The 24,784-nt window shown below is 43.6% G+C and overlaps 1 protein-coding gene across 2 annotated transcripts; it reads right to left on the bottom strand.

Moving 5' to 3' along the window:
* Positions 1-676: 676 nt before the first annotated feature.
* Positions 677-24,779, bottom strand: Cmc2 (C-X9-C motif containing 2). Of its 2 annotated transcripts, XM_037206291.1 has the most exons (5): positions 24,675-24,774; positions 17,255-17,353; positions 12,946-13,056; positions 3,163-3,234; positions 677-1,028 (listed from the first exon to the last, which is right to left on the bottom strand). In XM_037206291.1, exons 3-5 carry the CDS (start codon positions 13,024-13,026, stop codon positions 942-944), a joined length of 240 nt encoding a protein of 79 aa, XP_037062186.1. In that variant the 5' UTR covers positions 13,027-13,056; positions 17,255-17,353; positions 24,675-24,774; the 3' UTR covers positions 677-941. The 2 variants fall into 2 exon arrangements, with proteins under 2 accessions (XP_037062186.1, XP_028731535.1); XM_028875702.2 differs by lacking the exon at positions 17,255-17,353 and having other exon boundaries at positions 24,675-24,779.
* Positions 24,780-24,784: the final 5 nt, after the last annotated feature.

Below are 24,784 nucleotides of genomic sequence, written 5' to 3' on the forward strand. Positions count from 1 at the left end.
TTCCAACTGTCAAAGGTCTCAGAAACCAGTGGAAGTAGTATCCGTGAGGGAGGAGCCAGGAGTGGACACATGAAGAGCTCTGAGGTTCCAAAGCTAAAGCCCAGGAGTCAACTGGTACCCATGGTGGGAACATTTAACCCACCATGAACTCCGAAAAAGCAGAGTCTTATGGGACCCTAACTAGATGCAATGCTATCCATGTAAAGCATCTCTCCAAAGGGCTGGGCAGTACTGTTTCTAGGACTCTCCACTATTCAAATCTACAGATGCTCAAATCCCTAAAGGGCAAAGTATTTGCATAAAACCTACAGACTTTCACCTGTGGCCACACCAGCTCTCACTTACTTATGAAGACTGTATAAGTAGTTGTTATGCTGTTATTATTTAAAGAGTGGCAAGGAACATGTACATGTCCACTACGGATCCAATTATTTTTCAAATATTTTCCATCCATAACTGGAGAGCTAAGTAGAAATATATGATCTTTCAGAAAACATCTGCTTAAAAAGACAAAATGGAGAACTTCATATAGTTAACTCTGCTGGAATTTCCCCAGCACTCCCACGCTAGCTCTTGTCTTCAGAACCCAATCTTCAAGCACCATGTTCTCAACTAGAGGAAGCCATTGGCACCACTTTCCCTCTTGCCCCAAGAGGGTTAAAGAAAGGGAGGACACCACTGTCCGATTACTTTATTTCAGGAGGTGAGTCAGTACTAGGTGGATGGAGGCCCAGGGCAGCAGCAGAGGAAACTTTGGCAGGCACAGCCCATGACACTAAGGGCTTTTGTTCAGGAAAGTACTGAGAACCCACAGTCTCATGTTTCTCCATGGTTCAGTTCTTCATGGTCACTTTTCATTCAAAGGATCGTAGAGACCAAAAGGAAGGGATTTTTCCAGCTACCAGCCCTCTTCAGGTCTCCAGTCAAGACATCCAATGGACCTATCTTCCAGCTTCCTCTGGAAGGTCAGAGAGCCTCTTTCGCATGGCGGCACCATGCTCCCTGCTCCTGGTCCTCTTCTCTGTATACTGGCAGGAAATGGGAGAAAGGAGACACCACCATCAGTTAAGCTAAATAATGAATGTTTTTACCGACGAGACTCTTTCATTCACAAAACCTGAGATTAGAGGCAGTGATCCCTTGTTCAACACAGACTGGACAACAGCATCATGGATGGCCACTGCATCTCAGAGAAGTCAAGGGACATTTTGAACAGATGCGTTCTACCCCTGTCCCCAGCAGATCCTCTGTCTAATTACTGGGGTCACTACCTTGAGAGCAGTCTGTTCAGCTGCTGGGCCCTTCTGCTTATCCGAAGTTGTCACAGTGAACCAGTATTTTCCTGTCAACTCCCCTCCTGCCTTCCATCGTCCTTGCCTGCTTTAATCTTCAAGTAACTGATGGCCAACAATGACCCTTTTTCCTCTTTTCTAGGCCAAATGTTACTGTTTTCTCCAAGTGTTTACAGGGCATGGCCTTTTTCTTCTGATGCCTGCAAAATGGTTTATTCTATTGGGCACTTTAATAGCAATGTTCTTTATTAAATTTCAGAACTAGAATTGAACACAGTACTCAAGCCAGTGACTGACAGACAGGGGTGAGGGAGCCTACTTCTGGTGGTTCTCTCAACATTACAAAGAGCAAACAGCTCTTGGAAGTCACACCCTCCCATTCATTGATTCCCAGGGTAATTACAGCAGGTAAACATTCCAGGATCTCTGCTCCATCATCAACTGTCACGGCTCTTGATCCTCCACAAACCCTCAGCTTTTGCAACTGGCTTGCTCTAAATGCAGCTTCACAGGTCTGCAACTGCACTACCTGTCTGGACATATGGCCAGCAGCCACTGTAGCTGACAGGTAACAGAGCATGCAGCCACTCACTATGAAAGAGCACTTTGATTTTTCTCAAATGCTAATTAGCCTGCATTCAAAATAGAATGCTTTAACACACGTGTTTATATGCTATCAATAGAGAGATATGGACATATTTTTAAAAATTAATTATTCCTCCCTGGGGAAGGGGAAAGAGAGAAAATGAATTAAAACGTGAGCATATATCAACAATGGAACATCTTTTAGGAACCAGAGACATGGAAAGAAAGGACACAAAAACAGAAGATTTAGTAACATCCAATAAAGGACTGAATTCCTCCCCCACTCCCAAGAAGAAAAATATAAAGATTTTCAACTTTTCAATTCCTCTACTTGTCTGGAGCAGGAACCACTAACATAAAGAGCCAGGCCACAGAACCATTAACAAGCTTCAATCAATACAATTTCAAAACTAAAGATTCTGATTAAAAAACTATATAGATTCTTTTGAATGGCAGTTTTTAAAAATTACATTTATTGTTAGACATAATGGCACATGCCTTTAATCCAGCATTTGGGAGGCAGAAGCAGGTAAATCTCTGAATTTGAGGCCAGCCTGGTCTAAAAATGAATTCCAAGACAGCCAGAGCTGCATAGTGGGACCCTGTCTCAAAAAAAAAAAAAAAAAAAAAAAAAAAAAAAAAAATATTGCATTTACTAAGCATCTCCTTGATGCCAGTAATTTGACTTCTTGAGTTCATTCACCTTGAATTTTTCAATGAAAGCAAAGATGCCTTCTCTACTTGTATGCATGGAAGAAAGGGGGTGTGGTGATTTGAAAGAAAATGGCCCCCAAAGGGAGTGGCACTAATGGGAGGTGTGGCCTTGTTGGAGGAAGTGTGTCACTGTGGAGGTCAGCTTTGAGGTCTCATATATGCTCAAGCCATGCCCAGTGAGTCAGACCACTTCCTGTTGTCTGAGCCAAAATGTAAGAACTCTCAGTTACCTCTCCAACACCATGTCCGCCTGCATGCCATGTTCCCCACCATGATGGTAATGGACTAAACCTCTGAAACTGTAAGCTGCCACCTCAATTAAATGTTTTCCTTTATAAGAGTTGCCATGGTCATGGTGTCTCTTCATAGCAATAGAAACCCAAACTAAGATGGGGGCAATGTTCTAAAGTTGTTCCCAAAGCAGGGTTCAGTCCTCTCGGTTTAAAAGAGAATGCCATACAAATAAAGTTGATTTTCTGTTAGACTAAAATTGTAGGAAATCTAATAAGGGCAACAACATAATATTTTAAAAAAAAAGGTTATGCTGTTTAACTCTGGACACGGTTCTTACCTCATTCTTCAAGCACTTTCTCATTTCCCGATCAAGATCGTTGCAATAACCAAAAAATTTCAGAATGTTGTGCTAAAGGGGAGAAAGGGGTAAAATGTTTCATCTCATAATATGCTAACATCTCTGAAACACAGACCGTAAACAGATGCTGCTATGGAGATGGGCTCTACGGTGTGGATCTGTCGGTAAGCAGCCAAGCGCTAAAGGGAATCCCTAGGAGGCCGACCCCTTGGCAGGAATGCACGTTTGCAGCACAGAAACAAACAAGTGGGGATGACGGCACGGCTTGGGGGTGGGGTGCTTGTAAGCACGAGGACATGAGTTACTCCCCCCCGCCCCCCGCCCCCCCCCCCCGCCCCCCCCCCCCCGGCACCCACATAGAAGTCGGGCAGCCCAGGAAGGGGGACAGCAAGATCCTGGAGGCTCACTGGCCAGCCACCTAACTGAATCCATGAGCTCCAGGTTCAGTGAGAGACCTTGTCTCAAAAACAGGGTGAAGTGATAAAGACATCAGACACTGGCCTCCACACTCATGTGAACACACACACACACACACACACACACACACACACACACACACTTCTCAGTTTAAAAAACAAAAAGGCCTCCTAACCCATCAAAATCTTACATAGCATAAAAGAGTGGAAACGTTTAATCACAAGGCAGAAGAGATGGCTCAGCAGTTAAGAGCACTTGCTACTCTTCCAGGACCCAAGTTCAGTTCCCAGCACCCACAATGGGCAGGCAGCTCACAACAACCTGTAACTCCATCTCCAGAGGAATCCAATGCCTCTGGCCGCCAAAGGTACCCGCATCCACGTGCTCTTACAGAAAAACACATACACATAATGAAAAAGTTTAATTACCTAAACCATTTCCTAAGTGCATGCACCACCCCACCCACAGGAGCGAAGACTTACTTCACTAGCAAACGCTGATCCATAAGTTATTGAAGGGGCTGAAGAGATAACTCTGGTTAAGAGTGCTTGCCGCTCCTGTAGAGGACTCAAATCCAATCCCCAGAACCCACACTGGGTATAATTCTAGTTTCAGGGGATCCCAAGCTCTCTTCTGGCCTCTATGGGCACCTGCACTTATGCATGCACACAGTGTGTGTGTGCGTGTGTGTGATTTAAAATATCTTTTTTAGAAGTCATTTAATAAAATGCTTGCTGCCAAAGCCACTTTCTCATGTGCCTCTATCCCAAATGTCATCAAAATACAGCAGATATGTACAGGTATCATTAGATGACCTGTACAGGCCACATAAATAAGCCACTAAGAAAAGCCTGTGTTGGGGCTGGAGAGATGGCTCAGTCCCTGATCCTACAGAGGACCCTGGTCTATTCTAAAGCTAACAAGGGGTCATAACTCCAGCTCCAATGGATGTGACGCCCTCTTCTGGCCTCCATAAGCACTGCATGCACATGGTGCACAGATGTACACACAGGCAAAACACCCATACACATAAAATAAAAATAAATAAACCTCAAAAAAATTTTAAAAATCTATCTAAAGTTCAAAGTCTGCTTTGCTAGAAGAGCAAAACTAAAAATCTAATCTAGGTTTCAAACCCTGTTGCCAAAACAATGGCTGCCACATGGCCAATGTATAGTCAGGGGTGTTTGCCTGTCACAATGTTTGAGGCGGAGCGGGCGGCACAGCGATCTGCAATAATGATCTGCTGTAAATGCTGAACTTGTGCCTGTAATAAGCACGATTTTTCTTCTCTTCCTAATTACGGCTTTCACGGGAACCAGACAACACATAATTAGTAAGCGACGCCTCGTGCTATTTCTCTCCTCCTTTACCGCCACTACAGAAGCACTTCGCAGGTCAACGCTGAATAAATGATCAGAGTTGTTCCAATAAACACTTAAAACAGTCCAGGATTTCCTCTTTGTTACCTAATGGCCTTTTCAGAACAAGCACTTCCTGTGTTTTCCCTAAATGACTTCTGTGACAGCAAATAAACAGGGGAAATATGTTTTCACCCTTTCTAATAAAAAAATAAAAGATGACACGTATACATACATATATACACATCTCCCCACCCCAGTGCATATGTGACCATGTGTGGAGGCCAGAGGCTGATGTTGCTGTTTTCTTCAATTTCTCTCCACCTCATTTTTGAGTCAGGGTCTCTCCTGAACCTGGAGTTTTCCAACTGGGCTACACCGGCTGGCTAGCAAGCCCCAGGGACCCTCTTGTCTGAGCCTCCCACACCGCTGTGCCCAGCTTTCACACATGTGCTTGCCTCAGAACTCAGGCCTCACACTTGCAGTTAGCACTTACCAGCTGAGCATCTCTCCGGCTGCCCTGTATACACACACCTTATTTTCCAAATCTAAGATAAAAGCTAACATTTGTCCTTTCACCTCCACGTTAGCTAAGGCCAGATGAGAATTACACTGTCAGGTTTGTGGGACTGTCAAGCCCAAATACCCCCGGGGAACTGGGACAAAGTCACTGCTGGTACTGGGTGTGTATTCTAAAGCCTGCCCAAAGCAGCAACTGATGAGGTGGTACCTGCGCACCTCTTATAGAGAGAACAGTGGAGCAAGCACTGGGGTGTCAGCCGTGAGTGAAGTGAACCCCAACCCTGCTCTCAGTGCAGAGTGAAGACAAAATGAAGCCATGTCCATACAACAGTACTAGAGTTCAGGGACACCCTGGGGGTTCCAAGAATTTGTCATCAAGAGATGCACATGGGTGCCCTGGTCAAAATCAGTGGTGATAAAATAAAAAGCATGAACATGGGGGAGGAGGGATGATAGCAGTATGGAGGAGATGAGAAGATGAGGGGTGAGGACGAAGAGAAAGCACTGTATACATGTATGGAACTGTCCAAGAACTCAATAAAACAGACATACAATTTTGATATAAATTTAAATACTTGAAGCTGGGCAGTGGTGGCACACCCTTTAATCCTAGCACTCAGAAGGCAGAAGCAGGCTGATCCCTGAGTTTGAGGCCAGCCTGGTCTACAAAGAGAGTTCTGGGACAGCCAGGGATATTATACAGAGAAACTCTGTCTCAAAAAACAACAATCATAATAATAAATTTAAATACTTGAAAACTTCCCCAATAATTCAAGTACTTATCTGCTCTGCTCACTCTCACTCTTCCACAAGAGTGACAGCAGATGTCCCCAGAGGCTGGGGAGAAGTGGGGCAGACGGAATTACAGACAACACTGGTTTCTGGCTTTGACAAGTAGATGTCATTAAGACAGAAAAGGAGGGGCAGTTTAAAAAGAGCTGAGTCTGTCTGGACAAGCTGAGTTTGTTTGTGGAAAAGCTAATCCATGGAGTTAATGTAGAGAAGAGGTAAACAGAATTCAGGGGGAAAATGTTTGAGCTGGAGATTTCAGCTGCCAAAATCAAAGAAGAATTTCTCAGGAGGTATAGCTGAGAAACAGACTTAAGGTAGAGGGAAGGCTGCCAAGGAGACCAAGTGTAGTGAAGACTGAGGAAAACCAGGGAAGAGACGAGGTTGCAGACGGGATCAAATGCTGCCCTGGAGAGGTGAGGTGGCTGAAGATGTCGAGTTTACCATACACTGGCCAGTGACCTCGGCTGGTTCAGCATCCTCCCGAGGAACTGACAACCAACCGAAAGAGGAGAAAGCAGACCCTCCTTCCAGTTTGCTCTGAAGCCTGGGATTACTGCAAGGTTTTGTGTGTTTGTGTCCTCAGCGAGGGAAAGATGGGAGTCCTTTAAAATGTTAATAGGAAGACTCCCTGCAAAAGGAGGGAAACACAGAGATAAGAAAATGCCTGGTAAAGCCTACTCTTAGTGACTTTATTTCTGGGTGGCAAAGGAATGGTAGCTTCTGTTTCCTTGATGCTTTCTTGAGTTTTTCATACTGTCTACAAAGACATGTATTACTTAAATATTGCCTTCATAAATCAGAAAAAAATAGCATTAAGGACTTCCAAGTGGCTTTGAGGAAAGCAGCTGCTTTACATTCTGTATTTTAAGTGTAGATGATTTGAGTCTTGCTGACAAATGTAGGCAACACAGGCCAGTAGATCAGAGGCGGCCTGTAGATACTGACAGCTATGGAAATGACATGTGGCTGCAAAGACCACAGAAAAACCATAAAACATGGGGGAATGATGAAAGCGCAGCCAGGCAGGCTCTGCCGGGATGAAGGGGCCCTGTACTTCAAGAGAACTACAGAGCACGGCACAATCCCTGCATGGAAAGGGACTTCCAGAGTGAGAGCCTCCTAACAGAGAAAGATAAAAACAGCTACACATATTGGGGCCAGAAGCTGGACAACTTGGTCTGCCTTCCTATCAATTAAACTACTGAGGCAGTGTGTGGTACATACCCAGCATCCTTGGAGAGTGCAGGAAAAGGCAGAAAGTTGCAGCTTTAGCAAAACTTCTATAAAAGTGCACATATGGCATGCTCCGCTTACATCAGATGCAAAGCCAGGGGCTCAGTCCACTGTGAGCACGAGAGACTGTCAGGCTCCAGGGATGCTGCTTGAGGGTGGTGCAATTCTGAGAGCAGCCTCTTACTGCTCAACTCTGGGGTACACAGAACACATAGAAGGCACTTCTCCAACTGCTGGCCACTGCCAGAGCCACACTCTACCAACAGCACCTCCATCCTTAGCCTATGTTCAAAATCTTTGACTTCAGTCATCCTCTCCTTTGGTGTGACTCATCTGGAATAAAGTTATAATTATCTGGTTTTACTCATGGCATATTTCTGAGTACAAGGATTAAAGGTATGTGTCACCATGTCCAGCTAAAGGTGTAACCGAGGTTGGCCCTGAACTCCTGATCTTTCTGCCTCTGCCTCTTGAGCATATCGTATCCTACCTGAGTAAGGGCCCGAGCTACCACTAGCTTCTTGTGTATTTTACCACTGTACACAGCACACTGAAAGTCATCTAGTGTCCAAAGCTGAAACAGCCTGGGCAATAAAACTGTACTAGATTATAACCCTTGTATGCGTGAGTCCACACTGATAGGAGCAGGACACCCAAGACTGTCACACAGACAAACCCTGTCTCAAAACACCCAAAGAAAGAAACATAAAAAAGGCTCTAGAACAGCCCAAAGACACGGTCAAGCTCCAGGTCAGCCGGGGACACACAGAGAGACCCTGTCTCTAAAAGGAAAGGACACAGCTGGAGTATGGGTTGGAGACAGCACAAGGCAAGCAGCACTCAAGGCTGTGACCCCAGTGTTAAAACAGACACATACGGCCACGGAGAGCGCAGCAGAAAACAGTGCTTGCCTCATAAACCTGACAACCTGAGTTTGGTGCCCCCAAACCATACAAAAAGTTGAGTCTGCCATCCCAGTACTGCTAGGGCAACGTGGCAGGCAGAGACAGAATGGGCCAGAAGCTCACTCACCCAGCCCAAGGGCAGGAACGAGAGGGATCCTGCCTCAAAACAAGGTGAAACCAAAGAACCAACTCCTTCAAGTTGTCATCTGCCTCATACACACACACACACACACACACACACACACACACACACACACACACTATGGCACTTGTACCCACATACATATATACACACACACATACATACATAGGTAATATTTTTAAAAGTTGAGGAGGCTATTGTAGTGGTTTGAAAGAAAATGGCCCCCAAAGGGAGTGGCACTGTTAGGAGGTATGGCCTTGTTGGAGGAAGTGTGTCACTGTGGAGGTGGGCTTTGAGGTCTCTTATACTCAAGCTTCCCTCAGTATGACAGTCAGTTGACTTCTTGTTGCTTCCAAGGTGTAGGACTCTGAGCTCCAACATCTGCCGCCATGCTCCTGGCCATGATGATAATGGACTGAACCTCTGAAACTGTAAGTGAGCCCCCTCAATTAAAATGTTTTCCTTATAAGAGCTGCCATGGTCGTGCTGTCTCTTCACAGCAATAAAAGCTCTAACTAAGACAGTTATTTTGTTTATTTATTGTGATAAAGAGTCTCTCATGTAGCTCGGGCTGGTCTTGAACTTATTATGTTGTGAGGATGATTGAACTTCTGATCCTCCTGCCTTCACATCTTCTAAATTAGTGGTTCTAAATCTGTGGGTCATGATCCCACAGGGGTCATATATCAGATATTTACATTAACAATACATAACAGTAGCAAAATTACAATTATGAAGTAGCAACTAAAATAATTTTATAGTTGAGGGGGGTGAGGTCCCCACAACATGAGGAACTGTATTAAAGGGTCGCAGCACTAGGAAGGCTGAGAAGCACTGCTCTAATAAACGCTGTGATTACAGACATGTACCGATACTGCTGTTTATGCAGTACTGGGTACTGAACTCAGAGCACTCTGGCAACTAAGTTATATCCTCAGCTCTTCAAAAATCTGAAAAAGAGAAACAATTTTTATAAAAAGAAAGAGACCAGACATAAGAATGAGTAGGCAGACTGCAAAACCAGAAACACTCTTATTTAAGTACAGTCAGCGGGGCTGGAGAGATGGCTCAGAGGTTAAGAGCACTGATTGATCTTCCAGAGGTCCTGAGTTCAATTCCCAGCAACCACATGGTGGCTCACAACCATCTGTAATGAGATCTGGTGCCCTCTTCTGGCCTGCAGGGACACATGAGGCAGAACATTTGTATACATAATAAATAAAGTGGGGGAAGTCTGACAGTCTCTCCAATGGTGTTAAGACAACTAGGTATCTATCAGGAAAACAATGAACCTCAAAAATCACACCTCATACCAAACATGAAACTAAACTTCATCCACCAGAGACGGATATAAAAGAACCATATGACTCTAGTAAAAAACAGGGAAATTTTTGTGAGCACAGGGAATGCAAGATACTTAGGACAACTTTAAAAAAAAAAAAAAAAAACATAAAAAAAGTAAATATGACTTTACCAAATCTGTAAGTTTCTCTTTGAAATACTTCTTTCAGAAAGTGAAAAGACATGTGTTGGTACACAAGTTTAATCCCAGCATTAGGGAGGCAGAGGCAGGTGAATCCCTGTGAGTCCAAGGCCAGCCAGGGCTACATGGTAAGACCCTATCCTAAACAAAAGATTAGCAATACCACAGAATGGAAGAAAATAACATACTTATCAGATTTATATGCCAAATCATTAAAAAAAATTAGATAACTCAAATTTTTCAATATAATGAAAAGATGGTATAAGTAGCCAAAATGAACATGGAAAAAAATCTTAAAATCATTAGCCATCAGAGAAATACACTCTTAAAACCAAAAGGAGACATTACTACATCCTCATAAACAGGCTGAGATTAAACACTTATAACAAGTGTTGGTGAGAACATTAAATAGCACACAATGAAAGAGAGACTGGCAATTTCTTATAGACACCACACAAATTGGTGCACACAATTTCTATACATCCAAGACACATTAAAAGTTGTCCACACAATTGCTTGTAAACAAATGTTCATAGCAGCTTTATTCAAAACAGCACAACTCCAAACAAGCTAAATGTCTACCAGTATGGAGGTAAGCTGTAGAACACTCGGACAATGCACCACATCTATGAGTATGGAGGTAAGCTGTAGAATGTTCGGACAATGCACCACATCTGTGAGTATGGAGGTAAGCTGTAGACCACTCGGACAATGCACCACAGCTATGAGTATGGAGGTAAGCTGTAGACTGCTCGGACAATGCACCACAGCTATGAGTATGGAGGTAAGCTGTAGACCACTCGGACAATGCACCACATCTATGAGTATGGAGGTAAGCTGTAGAACACTCGGACAATGCACCACATCTGTGAGTATGGAGGTAAGCTGTAGACCACTCGGACAATGCACCACAGCTATGAGTATGGAGGTAAGCTGTAGAATGTTTGGACAATGCACCACATCTGTGAGTATGGAGGTAAGCTGTAGAATGTTTGGACAATGCACCACATCTGAGTATGGAGGTAAGATGGGCAATGTACCACCCTCAGAAATAAGAGCCTGGGAGCCAAGGACACAATAAATAGCAGATAGCAGCCTCACAACAGAGGCACAATGGGCAAGAGGATGCATAAGTTACATTTACAACAAATGCCGCCGCAGCAAAGCCCATCTATATTGACAAAAAAGTAGTGGGAAGCAGTTCCCAGGGCCAGCGTGAAGAACAGTGCAGACTCTGTGGGGCACTGATGTGAGGGGACAGTTTGTATCGACTGCAACACCGTGGCAAGGGTGTTGGCCAAACTCAATAAATTGTACACTTAAAATTATAAATTTTATTATTTATGTATGTATTGACGATGTTAATTCTTGAGGTTTATCTTTGGTTCTCGAATTTGAGATGTAACCTTTACTGTATGAAATCTTTTAGAAAGAAAAAGCAGAACCAAATGCTTAAAATGATTCAAATTTATAACAGTCTGGGAACAAATGTCAATATACAAATAACAGGTGACACAGAATAACTTCTGAAAGTGGCATGTGCACACTCACGCATGGCTGGCAAAGCGCAGCTTTCGGGAGGTGGCTCTCCCCTTCTACTGTGCGGGTTCTGGGGTCAAATGCAGGTCTTCAGCTCGGCAGCAAGTGCTGGGACGGAGCCACCTCACCAGCCCAACAAAGAATAGTGGAAAACAAGGGCTGAAAGCCCTACCCTAATTCATTACACAGTGAGTACAGATGAAAAGATGGCATCCCGTGTCTACGTTACAACCTAAGGACCCTCAGTGACAAGACAGAACTGTCACTATGAAGTCTCTGGCTCCCTCCCTGTCAGCCTCGCTCCTTTTCTGTCCTTGCCTGCAACTTACCATATACAGCACTGAAACGTCCTCTACTAAATCAGCACAATCAGCTCCTTTTTAAATAACACTTTACAGTTTTACTTTAAAAACCCTAAAGTTGTAGTTCACTTATTTCACCTGGCTCATTTTCCAGCTAGGTAGAGTGTGCGCAGGAGCTCTTAAGTTGCCCCCCCCCCAACAGGGTTTCTCTGTGTATCCCTGGCTGTCCTGGAACTCACTCTGTAGACCAGGCTGGCCTCTAACTCAGAGATCCTCCTGCCTCTGCCTCCCAGATGCTGGGTTTAAAGGCAGTGTGCCACCACCTCCCAGCATAAGAACACCTAATTCTTGATCTGCATATATTTTGGGAACTGTCTGGCCAAAGGATGTTGTCATCAACAGCATTCTCTGACCCAATAAAACATCTGTCTGCAAAGACTATAGGCATCACTATCATATCATTCTTTGGGTCCTAATCTTGTTCATCTGAGTGGCAGTCACTATTACTAAATGTGATATACCTACAGTTTACAGTATCATGAGATAAATAAAAGCACAAAGTTAAAGAAAAACACTAATGCTTCTTAAAACCATAAATATGAACCAAATATTCAATATCTACAAAAAAAGTCAACTTGATTTAATGTAGTCCCCACATGGGCTCATTTTCTACTCTCCATTCTACCAAGACTTAAGTAAACCCATCATACCTGGCCAATCAAAAACTGCAGCTAGTTACCACATACTTACATAAAGGTGACTATCAAGGAGCAGACAACCTTAGAATGATGCCATGTGATCAGGAACTGGAGGTGCACTAACTGTCCCAGCATCCTTCAATACAGAAATGATACACCTCACTGTGAGGACATGCATTCCAACTACTGCACAGGACTGCACAGGCTCTCTACCTTACCAGTCATAAAGAGCACAGAATCACACACAAGCAGCTCACACCTGTTACTAATGCACTGCCATTGTCCCCTTGGGCTAAAGGAGAACACTTCACATTAGTGTTGTACCTAAGTTTCACTTGTGCGTTACGGTCACTCTTCTGAATTCTTACATTTTTGTGACATTCCTTAAGCAAGTTAATCAAGACGTTGCATTCCTCGGTGTGCAAGTGTGGAGACAAGTCAGGATGCATCTTTAGGAGGACGAATAAATGCAGGGCGACCTGTGAACACAAGAATGTCTTGAGTATTCATGAATACACTTGTATTTTCAATGAGAGCCATCAAGGACCTTTATCAGAATAGTGTCAACAGTGAACCAACTGTGCAGCCTTAGCTTCTTTACAGTGACAGGAACAGCCAGCACGTTCCCTGGACTTAGAGGGCCTGCAGGTCCAGGGGAGGAAAGTGTCCCTCACGCAGGAACACTTGCCTACATCAACAGCTGGGCCGTAAAGACTCTCCTCACACTCCTGAAACTGGTTTCTATCATCTTATTCAGGTGAAGTTTACCAATGTGAGAATTGGCTTTTTACTTCTTTTTAACTGTATGCTACTCTCTGAGGCAGTTATAAAGGGCTGAAAGTCAGTCTCACATTAGTGTGAATTAATGCAGACTGCTTTTTAAACATCTGGCTGAGAAAACTTAGCTAAATAATGAAGTGAGACAATAAGCAAGCCGTTTTCAAATTTAGCAGATCTGTACACAAAAGTAATTACTGCAGCAAAAACAGAAACCCAAGATACCAGAAATTAGTGTAATGGGTCAACCACAAAAGAAAAAATTAGCAACCAAGGTTAAGGGAAAGCATTATTTTAAATTGTCTGCTTTAGTTATATAGTGTTATTCTATATTTTAACTACACTTTCTAACTCAGAAACATGACCAAAAGAACCACTCAGTCGCTTTAATCTTAAAAGCTCCAAAAAAGAAAACATAAGAACTACCCCAGATCTATTAAGAAAGCCACAGTCAGCCTGGTGTGGTGGCCTGTGCCTTTAATCCCAGCACTCGGTAGGCAGAGGGAGACAGATCTCCATGAGTTTGAGGCCAGCCTGGTTTACAGAGTGAGTTCTAGGATAGCCAGAGCTGTTACTCAGAGAAACTTTGTCTTGGGGAAAAAGAAAGAAAAGAAAGAGAGGGAAGGGGAAAGGGATGGGGAAGGGAAGGGGAAGAGAAAAGAAGGAAGAAAGGAAGCAAGCTATTGTCTCCAGGCATAGTGGTGCACTCCTTTAATTCCAGCACTTGGGAGGCAGAGGCAGGCAGCTCTCTGAGTTCCTGGACAGCCTGGTCCACCAAGTGAATTCTAGGACAGCCAGGGCTACACAGAGAAATTCTGTCTCTCTCAAACCAACCAAACAAACAAAAGAAAGCTGAGGGGAAAAGGGCGGGTGCTGAGAGGCGGCTCAGGATGTAGGAGGTATGTATGAGCTTGCTGTGCTTACAGAACTGGAATTCCGTTCCCAGCACCCACATCAAGCAGCTCACAATCCCCTGTAACTACAGCCCAGGGAATCCAACACCCTCTTCTGTCCTCCAAGGGTACATGCATACACATGGTGTGTGTGGCACAGGCACACACACTCACCAATAAGAGTTGGGTTGTTTTTTGTTTTTTAAGTAAAGGAAAATAAGTGTGGGAGAGGCTGGGGGGAAAGAAACTGGGGGACTGTAACCCTTGTACACTGCTGCTGTGACATAAAATGGTGCGGCCACCCTGAGAGTCATCTCAAAATATTCCGGGAACCCACACCTGCAATCTCAGCACTCAGGAGGCAGAAGCAGGAGAGACAAGCTCAAGGCTAATCTGATACAGTTGCATAGCAAATCTTGAGACAGCCTAGGCTACATAGCAAATCTCAGGACAGCCTCAGCTACATAGCAAGACTGTCTCAAAAAGGAAAAGAAAAGGACCAAGTTTCATCAGTGAAGAGTGCTTCCTGCTCTTGCAGAGGACCCAGGTTTAGTTCCCAGAACCCACCTGGCAGCTCACCAGTGTCTAATTCTAGTTTAGGGGTTCCAATGTCCTCTTCTGACCTCTGCCAGCAATGCACACACATTATGCAGGGGAATCCCTCATACTTAGAAAGTAGATGTTTGTTTGTTTGTTTGTTTGTTTGTTTGTTTCTTTCTTTCTTTCAAAAAAGGGGGAAAACGGAAAATAGAATTACTATATGACCTAACAATTCCACCCCTAGAAATACCCCTAAAGAACTGCAGGCAGCATCTAGAAGAGATAGCAAGACACTGACACACAGCAGATTATCCCAACATCCAAACAAGCAACCCAAATGTCCACAGAACTAGGTAAGCACTACCTCAGCCACACACAACAGGATACCATTAAGCCTTAAAAGGAAAGTAACTACATGCTGCAACGTGGATGAAGTTGGGGATATGTTGAAGAAAATATTCCCATCTCAAAAGATTTTTTTAAAAAAAGCCCAGCACAATGGTGCTCTCTGAAATACTTAGTCTACATGTCAAGTATAAAGTAGAGTGATAACTCTCAGGTGCTGAGAGAAAAGACATGAAAGTTGTGTAAGGGACACTTTCCTTTTCACAAGAAAAACGTGTTGCCATGAAATATGGTGGTGGCTGCCGTACAACGTTAACCTGTTCGATACCATGCCCAGAAGTGGTTAAGATGGCACATATTTCATTATAACCAAGAGAAGGAGAGAAGAAAAAAATATGTTTGACAAAGAGTTCTTAGATCAATCAAAGGATCATCCATAAAATAAAAATTCGATTATCTCACCAAAATTAAAATCTTTTGCCCTTTAGAGAACACAGTTAAGAAAATGAAAAGACCCAGGCTGGCAAGATGGCTTAGCTGGAAAAGTCACTTGCTGCTGATGGCCCAGGACCCATGTGGTGAGGAGAACTAACTCTCAGAAGCTGTCCTCTGACTGCCACACAAGCACCACAGCACACACGTGCCCCCCCCCTCAACCCCCACCCCCACACACACTACAGTAGAGAGCTGAGGAAGAAGTCCCGAGTGAACGGGTGTTGCTGACCTAATCCCAACCATGTCAAGGACTCTATAGCCTCAGACCCAGGGAGAAAATGACAAAGCCTTCTCCCTGAGGGTAAGGCTCAAAGGGAAATGGCAAAGTTGTCCCTCGAGTCTGTGTCTGGATATTAATAGAGTGTGCAGAAATGTCCACCACAGCTTTGTCCCCAATCCCACCCACTCCCGGGTATTTATGGCCTGAAGACTGCCCCCCTTCACAGACTGCTCCTACAGAGATTAGCTAAACCTGTCTCCTTGGTCCAGCTGTCTACCATAAACCCTGTCTCCTTCTTTATCTGCATGTATCACCCACTGTCTTCCTTGATTCAGCTGCACACAGTAACCCCACCGCCCCGTTCAACTCCGTATAATAAACATGCCGAGTGGCTGTTTCTCCAGCCATGAGCCCAGACCCCCTGATCCCAGCTTTTCTGTCTCTGTGTCTGTCTTTTCTCCATTCACTCATCTGCCCGGTCAGGTCCGTCCCTGGAACCATGCTCAACATACAAAAATAAAGAAATGTAATTAAAAAATCAAATCTTGATTAAAAAAAGAAAATGAGAAGCACCATTGGGATGATGATGCTGTGACAATGTCATCAACTATCACATACACACAACTCTAGTTTCAGGATCCTGACAGCTCTGGACAGGACGAGGAAAGGAGGGTGTGGGGGGACCTCTGTGATTTCTGATCAGTTTTACTACAAACCTAAAACTACTCTAAAAATTACAATCTATTAAAATAAACAAAAGAAACCACAAAAAGTGATTTGTAGACTTATCTAAGAATATAAAAAAGGTGTACTACTCAGTAAAACAACCCAATTTGTAAGAGCCATAAGATGGGCAAAAGATCTGAAGAGATACTTTTAAGATATAAGAATAGTTGAGTTAAGGAGGCACATAAAAAGATACTCAACACCGTTAGTTCTTAGGGAAATGCAAATAAAAATTAGGAGATACCAAGATGCCTACCAACATAGTTCAGTAGATGCCCCTCGATAGTGGAGGTACATCCAGATACACCCATTACAAGCTAAAAATATTGTAGCTGGGCTCAGCAGGTAAGACCACGTGATCTTTCAGAGGACACAAGTTCAGTTCCCAGTGACCACGACAGGTGGCTCACAACCACCTGGAAACGCCAGCTCCAGGGGATCTGATGTCTTCCCCAGACTCCGCAGGCTCTTACACTCAAACATGCACACACCCACAAACAGATATACACATTTACATAAAATTAAAAACTTCAAAAAGTAAATTAAGCCAAAAATATATCCGGTATTTCTAACACAAAGTCTCTTTTATAATGAAGTACCGGTTACTTCAAATATTGTTGAATGTTGTATTGAAGGTGAAAATAGAAAGGCTGTGTGGGTACCCACCACTAATGTACGCACCTGGAAGCACACTGAACTAGAATTAGTGGCTGAATGGCATGGATGCTGGCGCTGTTAACATGGTCATCAGTGACCTCTTCTGATGAGGCTGAAGTAAAGCTGTGGAAGGCACAGAGGTAATGATGACACGTGCTGGCTTAGTAAGCACTGTATTACTAAGGAAAATGCCAAGCTCTGACTTCACACTTTGTTTTTTTGTGATGGATTTCTCTACAGCAAACAAGAGCATCCTGTACCTACCCGTCAGCACTGCAAATCTCTCACAATGGCCGTCCTTGCCTCCTAGCATCTGCATGTCCTAGCTAATAGGAGCAAATGCTTCTGCCGGTGTCTTGGCTGTGAACTTTCTTGGTGTCTTGGGCATAACTTCCTCCTGAGCTTCAACTGCTTTACTTCTTTCTTCCTGCAGCTCCATCAGCTCTTCACTGGAGTTCCTCAGCCTTGCTGCTGACAATCTCAAGAATGTCTTCCTCATCGATGTCCTATTCCAGCTGTTTCTAGAGCTAACACCTTTTTACTGCACACATCATCAGCATCTTGGTCAAAGCCCTCGAGTGGACTCACATACATTTTCAGAACTCTCTTACAGATGAAGTTCATACACTGCTGGGTGACTTCTTCCCATGCAGCAGCCATAGTCTGGATAGCACTCAAAAGAGTAGAACCTTTCTAGAACCCTAGTAGTGTTTGGAAAGAATCAGTGGCTTCCCCAGCCTATGCAAATGCCTGGCTTAAACGATGTGCTTTGAACACAGCTACCGCACCCTGGCCCATTTGTTATAAAAGTATGGTGGTGTTCAGCAGCAGGTACAACACTTTCACATCAGGATGCATGTCAGCCACGTGCTATGGATGTCTTGGAGCACCATCTAGTATCAGAAGAATCTTGAATGGGACACTGCTTTGCCTACAATATCACTGGCTTCTGGGATAAAACAGTTCAGAAACCAACCTTCAAACAAGACTGATGTCATCCAGACTTTCTTGTTATGGTGATAGTAAATAGGAAGTGTATGCTTGCTCACATTCTTGACTGCTCTAGGATCCTCCAAATGGTAAATTAGAAAAGGCTTTAATTTGAACCCTGCAACATTTCCTTCCAAAGCAGAGTTACATGGTCTCTGAATCCCAGTATTATCTTGGGCTCTTTATGAGCATATGCACATTCTGACATATGCTTCCAGAACAAGCTTATTTCATCAAAATTAAATATCTTGTCTGATAAGTATTTCTGATCCACAATTACCCTATGCAACTCTTCCTTACAAGTTTCAGCACATTCAACACCAGCAGCCACTGCCCCATCACTGACCTTAACAGTATGAAGATTATGACACTTTTTGAACCACAGAAACCACCCAGGGCTTGCTGTATACATCTGTGTATATGTAGGATCAGCATGCTCTTTGAGCATGTTGAAAAGCCCTCTTGCCTAAGCCTGGATCATCAGCAGGCTGAGTGGTATGATCTGCACTTGCTCTTCTATCCACCACACAAGCAACTTTTCTGTATCGATGATCAGCCCAGCCCTTTTCTTAGTGATGACAGTGAACTTAATAAATGCTGATGGTTTCACTGCCTCACCAATTCCTTTATCCTTCAAGATGATTCAGATTGGGCTGGAGGGATGGCTCAGAGGTTAAAAGCACTGGCTGCTCTTCCAGAGGTCCTGAGTTCAACTCCCAGCAACCACATGGTGGCTCACAACCATCTGTAATGAGATCTGGTGCCCTCTTCTGGCCTGCAGCATACATGCAGACAGAACACGGTATACATAGCAAAAAAATAAATCTTTAAGATAGTTCAGATTGTGAACTGGGAAAAGTCCTGACTCCCGTGAGATGACGGTCACTGGCTGGCCACCTTTGTGCTGGGCAATATTTTGAATTTTATCTCTAGAGTGATCTCCCTCCTCTCCTTTACACCAGCGGGATACACAGATGGGCATTTGGTAGACATGATGGGATGCAAAACCACAATATCCAAGAATACTGGCCACACAGACCCTGTAACATTTTCCCTTGTGACCCTGCGGCTGACTGGGAGCTATGGCTGGCCACATGCGGTGACCTGCCTGCAAGACATCACATCACCAGTCAGGGAAAAGACCAAATGCAGCACCTGACGGTGGGTGACCATGCATTGCTTTTGCAGCACTGTGAGCTGACCACCTTTATATCAGGTACATCTGCAATCAGAAAGTCAGACAATACCAAGCAGAGTGAGGGTGAGGAGAAATGGACTCAGGCACCACTGCAGAGGACACATGCAGACACCCAGAGAGACAAAGTAGAACACACACACACACACACACTTACTGTAGCTCCGCATCTGCATACCTGGGCACCTACCCAATATGGAAAGCCCAAGCTCACACTAAGACGTGCAAACATATGCAGAAGCACTAATCTTTTATTATTATTATTTTGGTTTTGTTTTTTTAAAAATAGAGTCTCACCAGGTAGCCCTGGCTGATCTGGAACACACAATGTAGAACAGACTGGTCTTGATCTCAGAGGTCTGCATGCCTCAGTCTCCCAAAGACTGGGATGAAAGGTGTGTACATCGGGCTAGGAGCATTAGTCTTAAGAGTTAAGCCTGGGAATGTAAAGTCACCCAATGTCTAACAACCAGGTATAAACATAAACAAATGTGGCTTAACTATACAATAGAATACTTGTTAGTTACATGCTCTAATCCTGATGAAAACCCTACGCTGGATTAAAGTAGACTCCCAAGACTATGTAGGAAACGGCTCTATTTCAGACAGTATTTACAAAAGGTTACATTCATGGTCACAGAAACAGAGAACCAAGCCACTGGTTGTACAGGACTAGAGGTGAAAATGAGGTTAATTTGTAAATGGGCACAAGCAAATAGAGCAGTGGTTCTCAACCTGTGGGATAAGACCCCTTTGGAGTCTCCCATATCAGATAACCTGCACATCAGATATTTATATTATGATTCATAACAGTAGCAAAATTACAGTCACGAAGTAGCCATTCTGAATGAAATAATTTATGGTTGGGGTCACCACAACGTGAGGAACTGTACTAAAGGGTCACAGCATTAGAAAGGTTGAGAACTACTGTCTTAGAGTGATGAAAATGTTCCAAAATTGGGTCCTGGTAATAGCTGCACAATTCTACAAACTTACTAATATCACTAAATTCGCTTATAATGGGCAAATTTTATGGTATGCACATTCTATACTTCAAATTTTTTATTTAAAAAAAATCTGAGAAATGTGTATATATAGATCTGAAATTCTCAAATTGCCTACCTCATTCCCAACAAATACAACAGAAAACTTAAATAAATAATGCCCAAGGACTAGAGCATAGCCACTATCTTAAATTGCAATTTTATCTGCCCACTGTTCAATTCAGTAACTACTAAACACACATACACACCACAGCTAAAGCCTATAAATCAGTCAGTTCCACCCAGCTAAGTATGTGAAATGGAAAATGGAAACACAGGCAAGTTCAGATTTTGTTTGCTCTACACTGACGACATGTCCTTCTAACGACACAAATTATATGCCTCAGAAGCATGAAGGTTGATATAGTTCAGCAATGTAAGTCCTCGACTACTGTTACAGTGTTAACCACCAGACTCTACCGTGTATAATAATGTGACAGAATGGAGAGTGGAGTTAATCTTGTTTTCATCTCGAGTATTTTTTCTGAAAGCACACTGATTTACCATCTAGAAAATGACTTGAGCGTTTTGTTTCAAAAATGTACTTGTCAAAATATTTTTGCACATTTTGATCAAGCAGCCCTCAAATTTGTTCCTTTACAGTTCAAACATAAATTCAAGATGCTCAGAAACAGCTTCTTTAATTAGCAAAGCAGACACATGGTCTCCGACTTTTGATGGCCCACCTTAAAATTTCTTGACTTCACTATCATAGAAAGATGACACACATTCAGAACCTGTTGTTCAAACCTTAAGCTTTTCATAAACTAGCAACATACAGGCCAATGCTGTCCTGTCTCATGGTGCTGGGCAGTGGTAACTAACCCTAGCTCCCAGTGAGTCACACAATATAGAAAAACTATCTACGCACTAAAGTATACTGGATGGCTATTATTTTTTGAAGCATTATGTTTCCTGTTTTCACATTCTTTTCATGTCTGGAAAATGTATATGTGTATATGCATAAAATATTCAATATTTTATTTAAAAATGAGGCTTTGTGTTTAAAGACTGCTCAACCGTAAGCATTCTGGGCATGGTGACATAGACCAGGGTAAGTTATAGTGTTCAGTCTATTAGGTATACGAAATGCATTGTTTTTTTCAGAGCCAAGGGTCAAACCAAGGGCCACATGCCATGCTAATCAAGCACCCACCATTGCACTGCATCACCTTGACCTTTAAATGAATCTTTGACTTACGGTATTTAACTTACAGTGCAAAACCTGTACATAATCCTACCAGAACTTATCTGTGCTTGAGAAGGCCTTGGCTGCTAATCTACATATGCATATTATATACAAACACAAACACACATAATTGTATGTATTTTCTTCACACCATAGCCAAAGTTTACATAAATTATGTATACTACTACAGTGCCAGCCAGAAAACTTGTTTTCATTTTCTCTTTAACTGAGAAATAAAAATGGGCTCTTCTCATCGCTTACTCTCGATGCCTATTTCAAACTAAAATGTTACCTTTGTTTTCTTCTACTCTTGGCAAGAAGAATGCTATTTAACCTAAGTCCTAAACACTCAACCTTATCTAACAAATCCTTTGCTTTAGCACCAGGTGGCACATTTTTAAAATAAAGAGACTCTAGAACAAGGAAAAGCATGCTAATAACACAGAGGGTATCATAATAGGTAAGCTCCCTTTATTTTAATAACGTGTTTCTTTCAGAACAGTGGTTCTAAACCTGTGGGTCGCAACCCCGTCGCATTAGATATTTACATTATGATTCATAACAGTAGCAAAATTATAGTTATGAAGTAGCAATGAAATAATTATTTGGTTGAGGGACACCACAACATGAGGAGCTGTATGAAAGGTTCACAGCATTAAGAAAGTTGAGAACCACTGTTTTAGAAAGATTGTGCTACTGTGTGGCTGCCTAAAAAAGAAATTTACACTAAAGTTGCCATCGCTAATCATTTACAATAAGCAAGGAGCTGGGGAGATGCTCAGTGGGTAATGCCTGTAACCTTTAATGAGGAGACAGACAGGTAATACCCCAGGAGGGTGCTCAATGCCTGGCCAACCTAGCCAAAATAGCAGGCTTACCCAGGTCCATGAGAGACCAGGTCTCAAGCCAGTAAGGCAGAGAATGACAGAGCAGACTTGACTGGACTAGACTGAGCCCCAACCCTGCAACACACACCTGCAAACACCATATATAAACACCACACACAATTAAAAACAAACTTAATTAAGGCCAGCAAGTTGGCTCAGTACATGATGACTTGAGTTCAGTCTTCAAAACTCACATGGTGGAAGTGGAAGGAGAAAACTGACTCCAACTAACATCCTCCAACCTACACACACACACCAATGTAGTAGTGCTGGGCACAAAATACAAGTCTAAAAGAGAAGTCATGACTCTTGAGATTTGAAAAATTAATAAAATGAAACACGAAAAAAAAAAGCCAAGGAGAGAAAAGTTATCTTTAGTCTGAAGATTTGTTTTCTAGAAAAAACTGAAAACTTACCCTTGATGCTTCTTAAATGTATCTCTTATTTTAAAGACAAGGTTTCAGGTAGACCTTGAACTCTTCATCCGCCTGCCTCTACTCCTGAATGCTAGGATGATTGGCATGTGCTTGCTGCCTAGCCTAGTTTTATGTGATGTTAGGAATCAACCCGAGGGCTACCTGCACACTAGGCAAAGCACTCTACCAACTAAGCTACACGTCCTGCCCCTTAAAATATATCCTTAAAAAGCCTACATGTTTGGCCCATGAGACGGCTCAGCAGAAAAAAAGACACTTACTACCAAGACTGAGGACCTGGGTTCGGTCCCTCAGACATATATGATAGAATAGACTCCTACAATTTGTCCTCTGGCCTCCCACACACACCATGGCATCCACTTGCCACCCCCCACCCCACCCCCGCCACACACACACATACACTCAACACACATGGTCATATCTCAACTATCAAGAAAATAACAGCACATTGCCTACTACTTTTGAATTCCATCAAAAACTGCTTCTCAAGAAATAGGTCTCCTCTGCATTATTCTGGAACAATCTTTTTTTTTTTTTTTCTTTTTTTTTCCCCCCGAGACAGGGTTTCTCTTGTGTAGCTTTGCGCCTTTCCTGGAACTCACTTGGTAGCCCAGGCTGGCCTCGAACTCACAGAGATCCGCCTGCCTCTGCCTCCCAAGTGCTGGGATTAAAGGCGTGCGCCACCACCGCCCGGCTATTCTGGAACAATCTTAACCAGTACCAGGTAGGTAGGTAAGCATTCTGTCAAGTGAAGGGGAATTTTAGAAGAAGAAAAAAAAATCAGTCCCCACACATGTGATAGAACAGAAGCTTGTGAGGGAGTCGTCTAGTAAGTACATAGAGGAAGTGCCCAATAAATGTTTATTGAATGCTGGAATTTATCACTGAACGGGATGAAAAGAGGCTCATTTTCACTTCGCTCAACCAAATACAAAGGAGGGCTGAATGTACAAGACAGAATGGATGTCACAAGCGAATCCCTTTGCCAGTGTAAAGGTGTATACATTTAAATTGGGTTTTGTTACTGACACAGTCTCATGTAGTCCAGCCTGGCTCGAACTCACCCTATGTACCTGAGGATGACCCTGAACTGATTCCTGCTTCCACCTCCCCAGTGCTGGGATGAAGGCACGAGCCACCATACCGTGCTTGTTTCGTTTTGTGTGTGATTTTTGCAAAGTTTATAGCAGAGGTTTCTAATATTTCGACTCTACATACATCTATTGTGAAAACACAATCACAGTCGCCCTCGAAGCCTATAAAACGGACACGAAACGTTACTTTCCTTGCCAAGTGTACCGTGGGCATCTTTGTAGATACCCACATCTCCAGCCAGTTAAGTGACTTTTCTGTACAAGAACTTTCACGGCACCCAAAACGCACTCCACCAGATGCCTGTTTCTGCAGGCAGATCCCTAGATTAGTAACCATCCAAAACAATTCACTGAGCCCTCAGTGTCACACATCTCCAAAGCGCTGAGACAGGGTACGCATGCTCAAGGTCGCAAGGCCAAGAGCGGCGGGGAGAACTCGGTAAGAGTGTGACAGCTCACGCCCTAGCCTCACCAACGGAGTGTCCCTAGCAAAAGTCCAAGGGCACGAACATGGGTGCACCCCGGGCCGCCTTAGCACCCCTCCTAGAGCGGCGTCTTCGCGCCGTAGGCTCCCAAAGGCCCGGAGGCTTGTGGCTGCCCGACACTCACCGCCGCTTAGCCCCCACGGGAAACTCTGATAGAAATGTCACGGACATCGAGCCCGCAGCTCCGCCGAGGGAACGGCTCTGTCCCGCCTCTCTGCGCATGCGCCGCCCGGC

This window comes from Peromyscus leucopus, chromosome 5 (assembly GCF_004664715.2).
Source record: "Peromyscus leucopus breed LL Stock chromosome 5, UCI_PerLeu_2.1, whole genome shotgun sequence".
Classification (NCBI taxonomy): Eukaryota; Metazoa; Chordata; class Mammalia; order Rodentia; family Cricetidae; genus Peromyscus; species Peromyscus leucopus.

Bases quoted from the DNA above. Each gene is read 5' to 3' on its own strand.
- Cmc2 (XM_028875702.2), bottom strand. From the start codon at position 13,026: ATGCATCCTGACTTGTCTCCACACTTGCACACCGAGGAATGCAACGTC. The intron at 3,235-12,945 runs GTAAGAATTCAG...TCTCCCCTTTAG, and splicing joins TTAAGGAATGTCACAAAAAT to CACAACATTCTGAAATTTTT. The intron at 1,029-3,162 runs GTAAGAACCGTG...ATTTCCTGCCAG, and splicing joins GAAAGTGCTTGAAGAATGAG to TATACAGAGAAGAGGACCAG.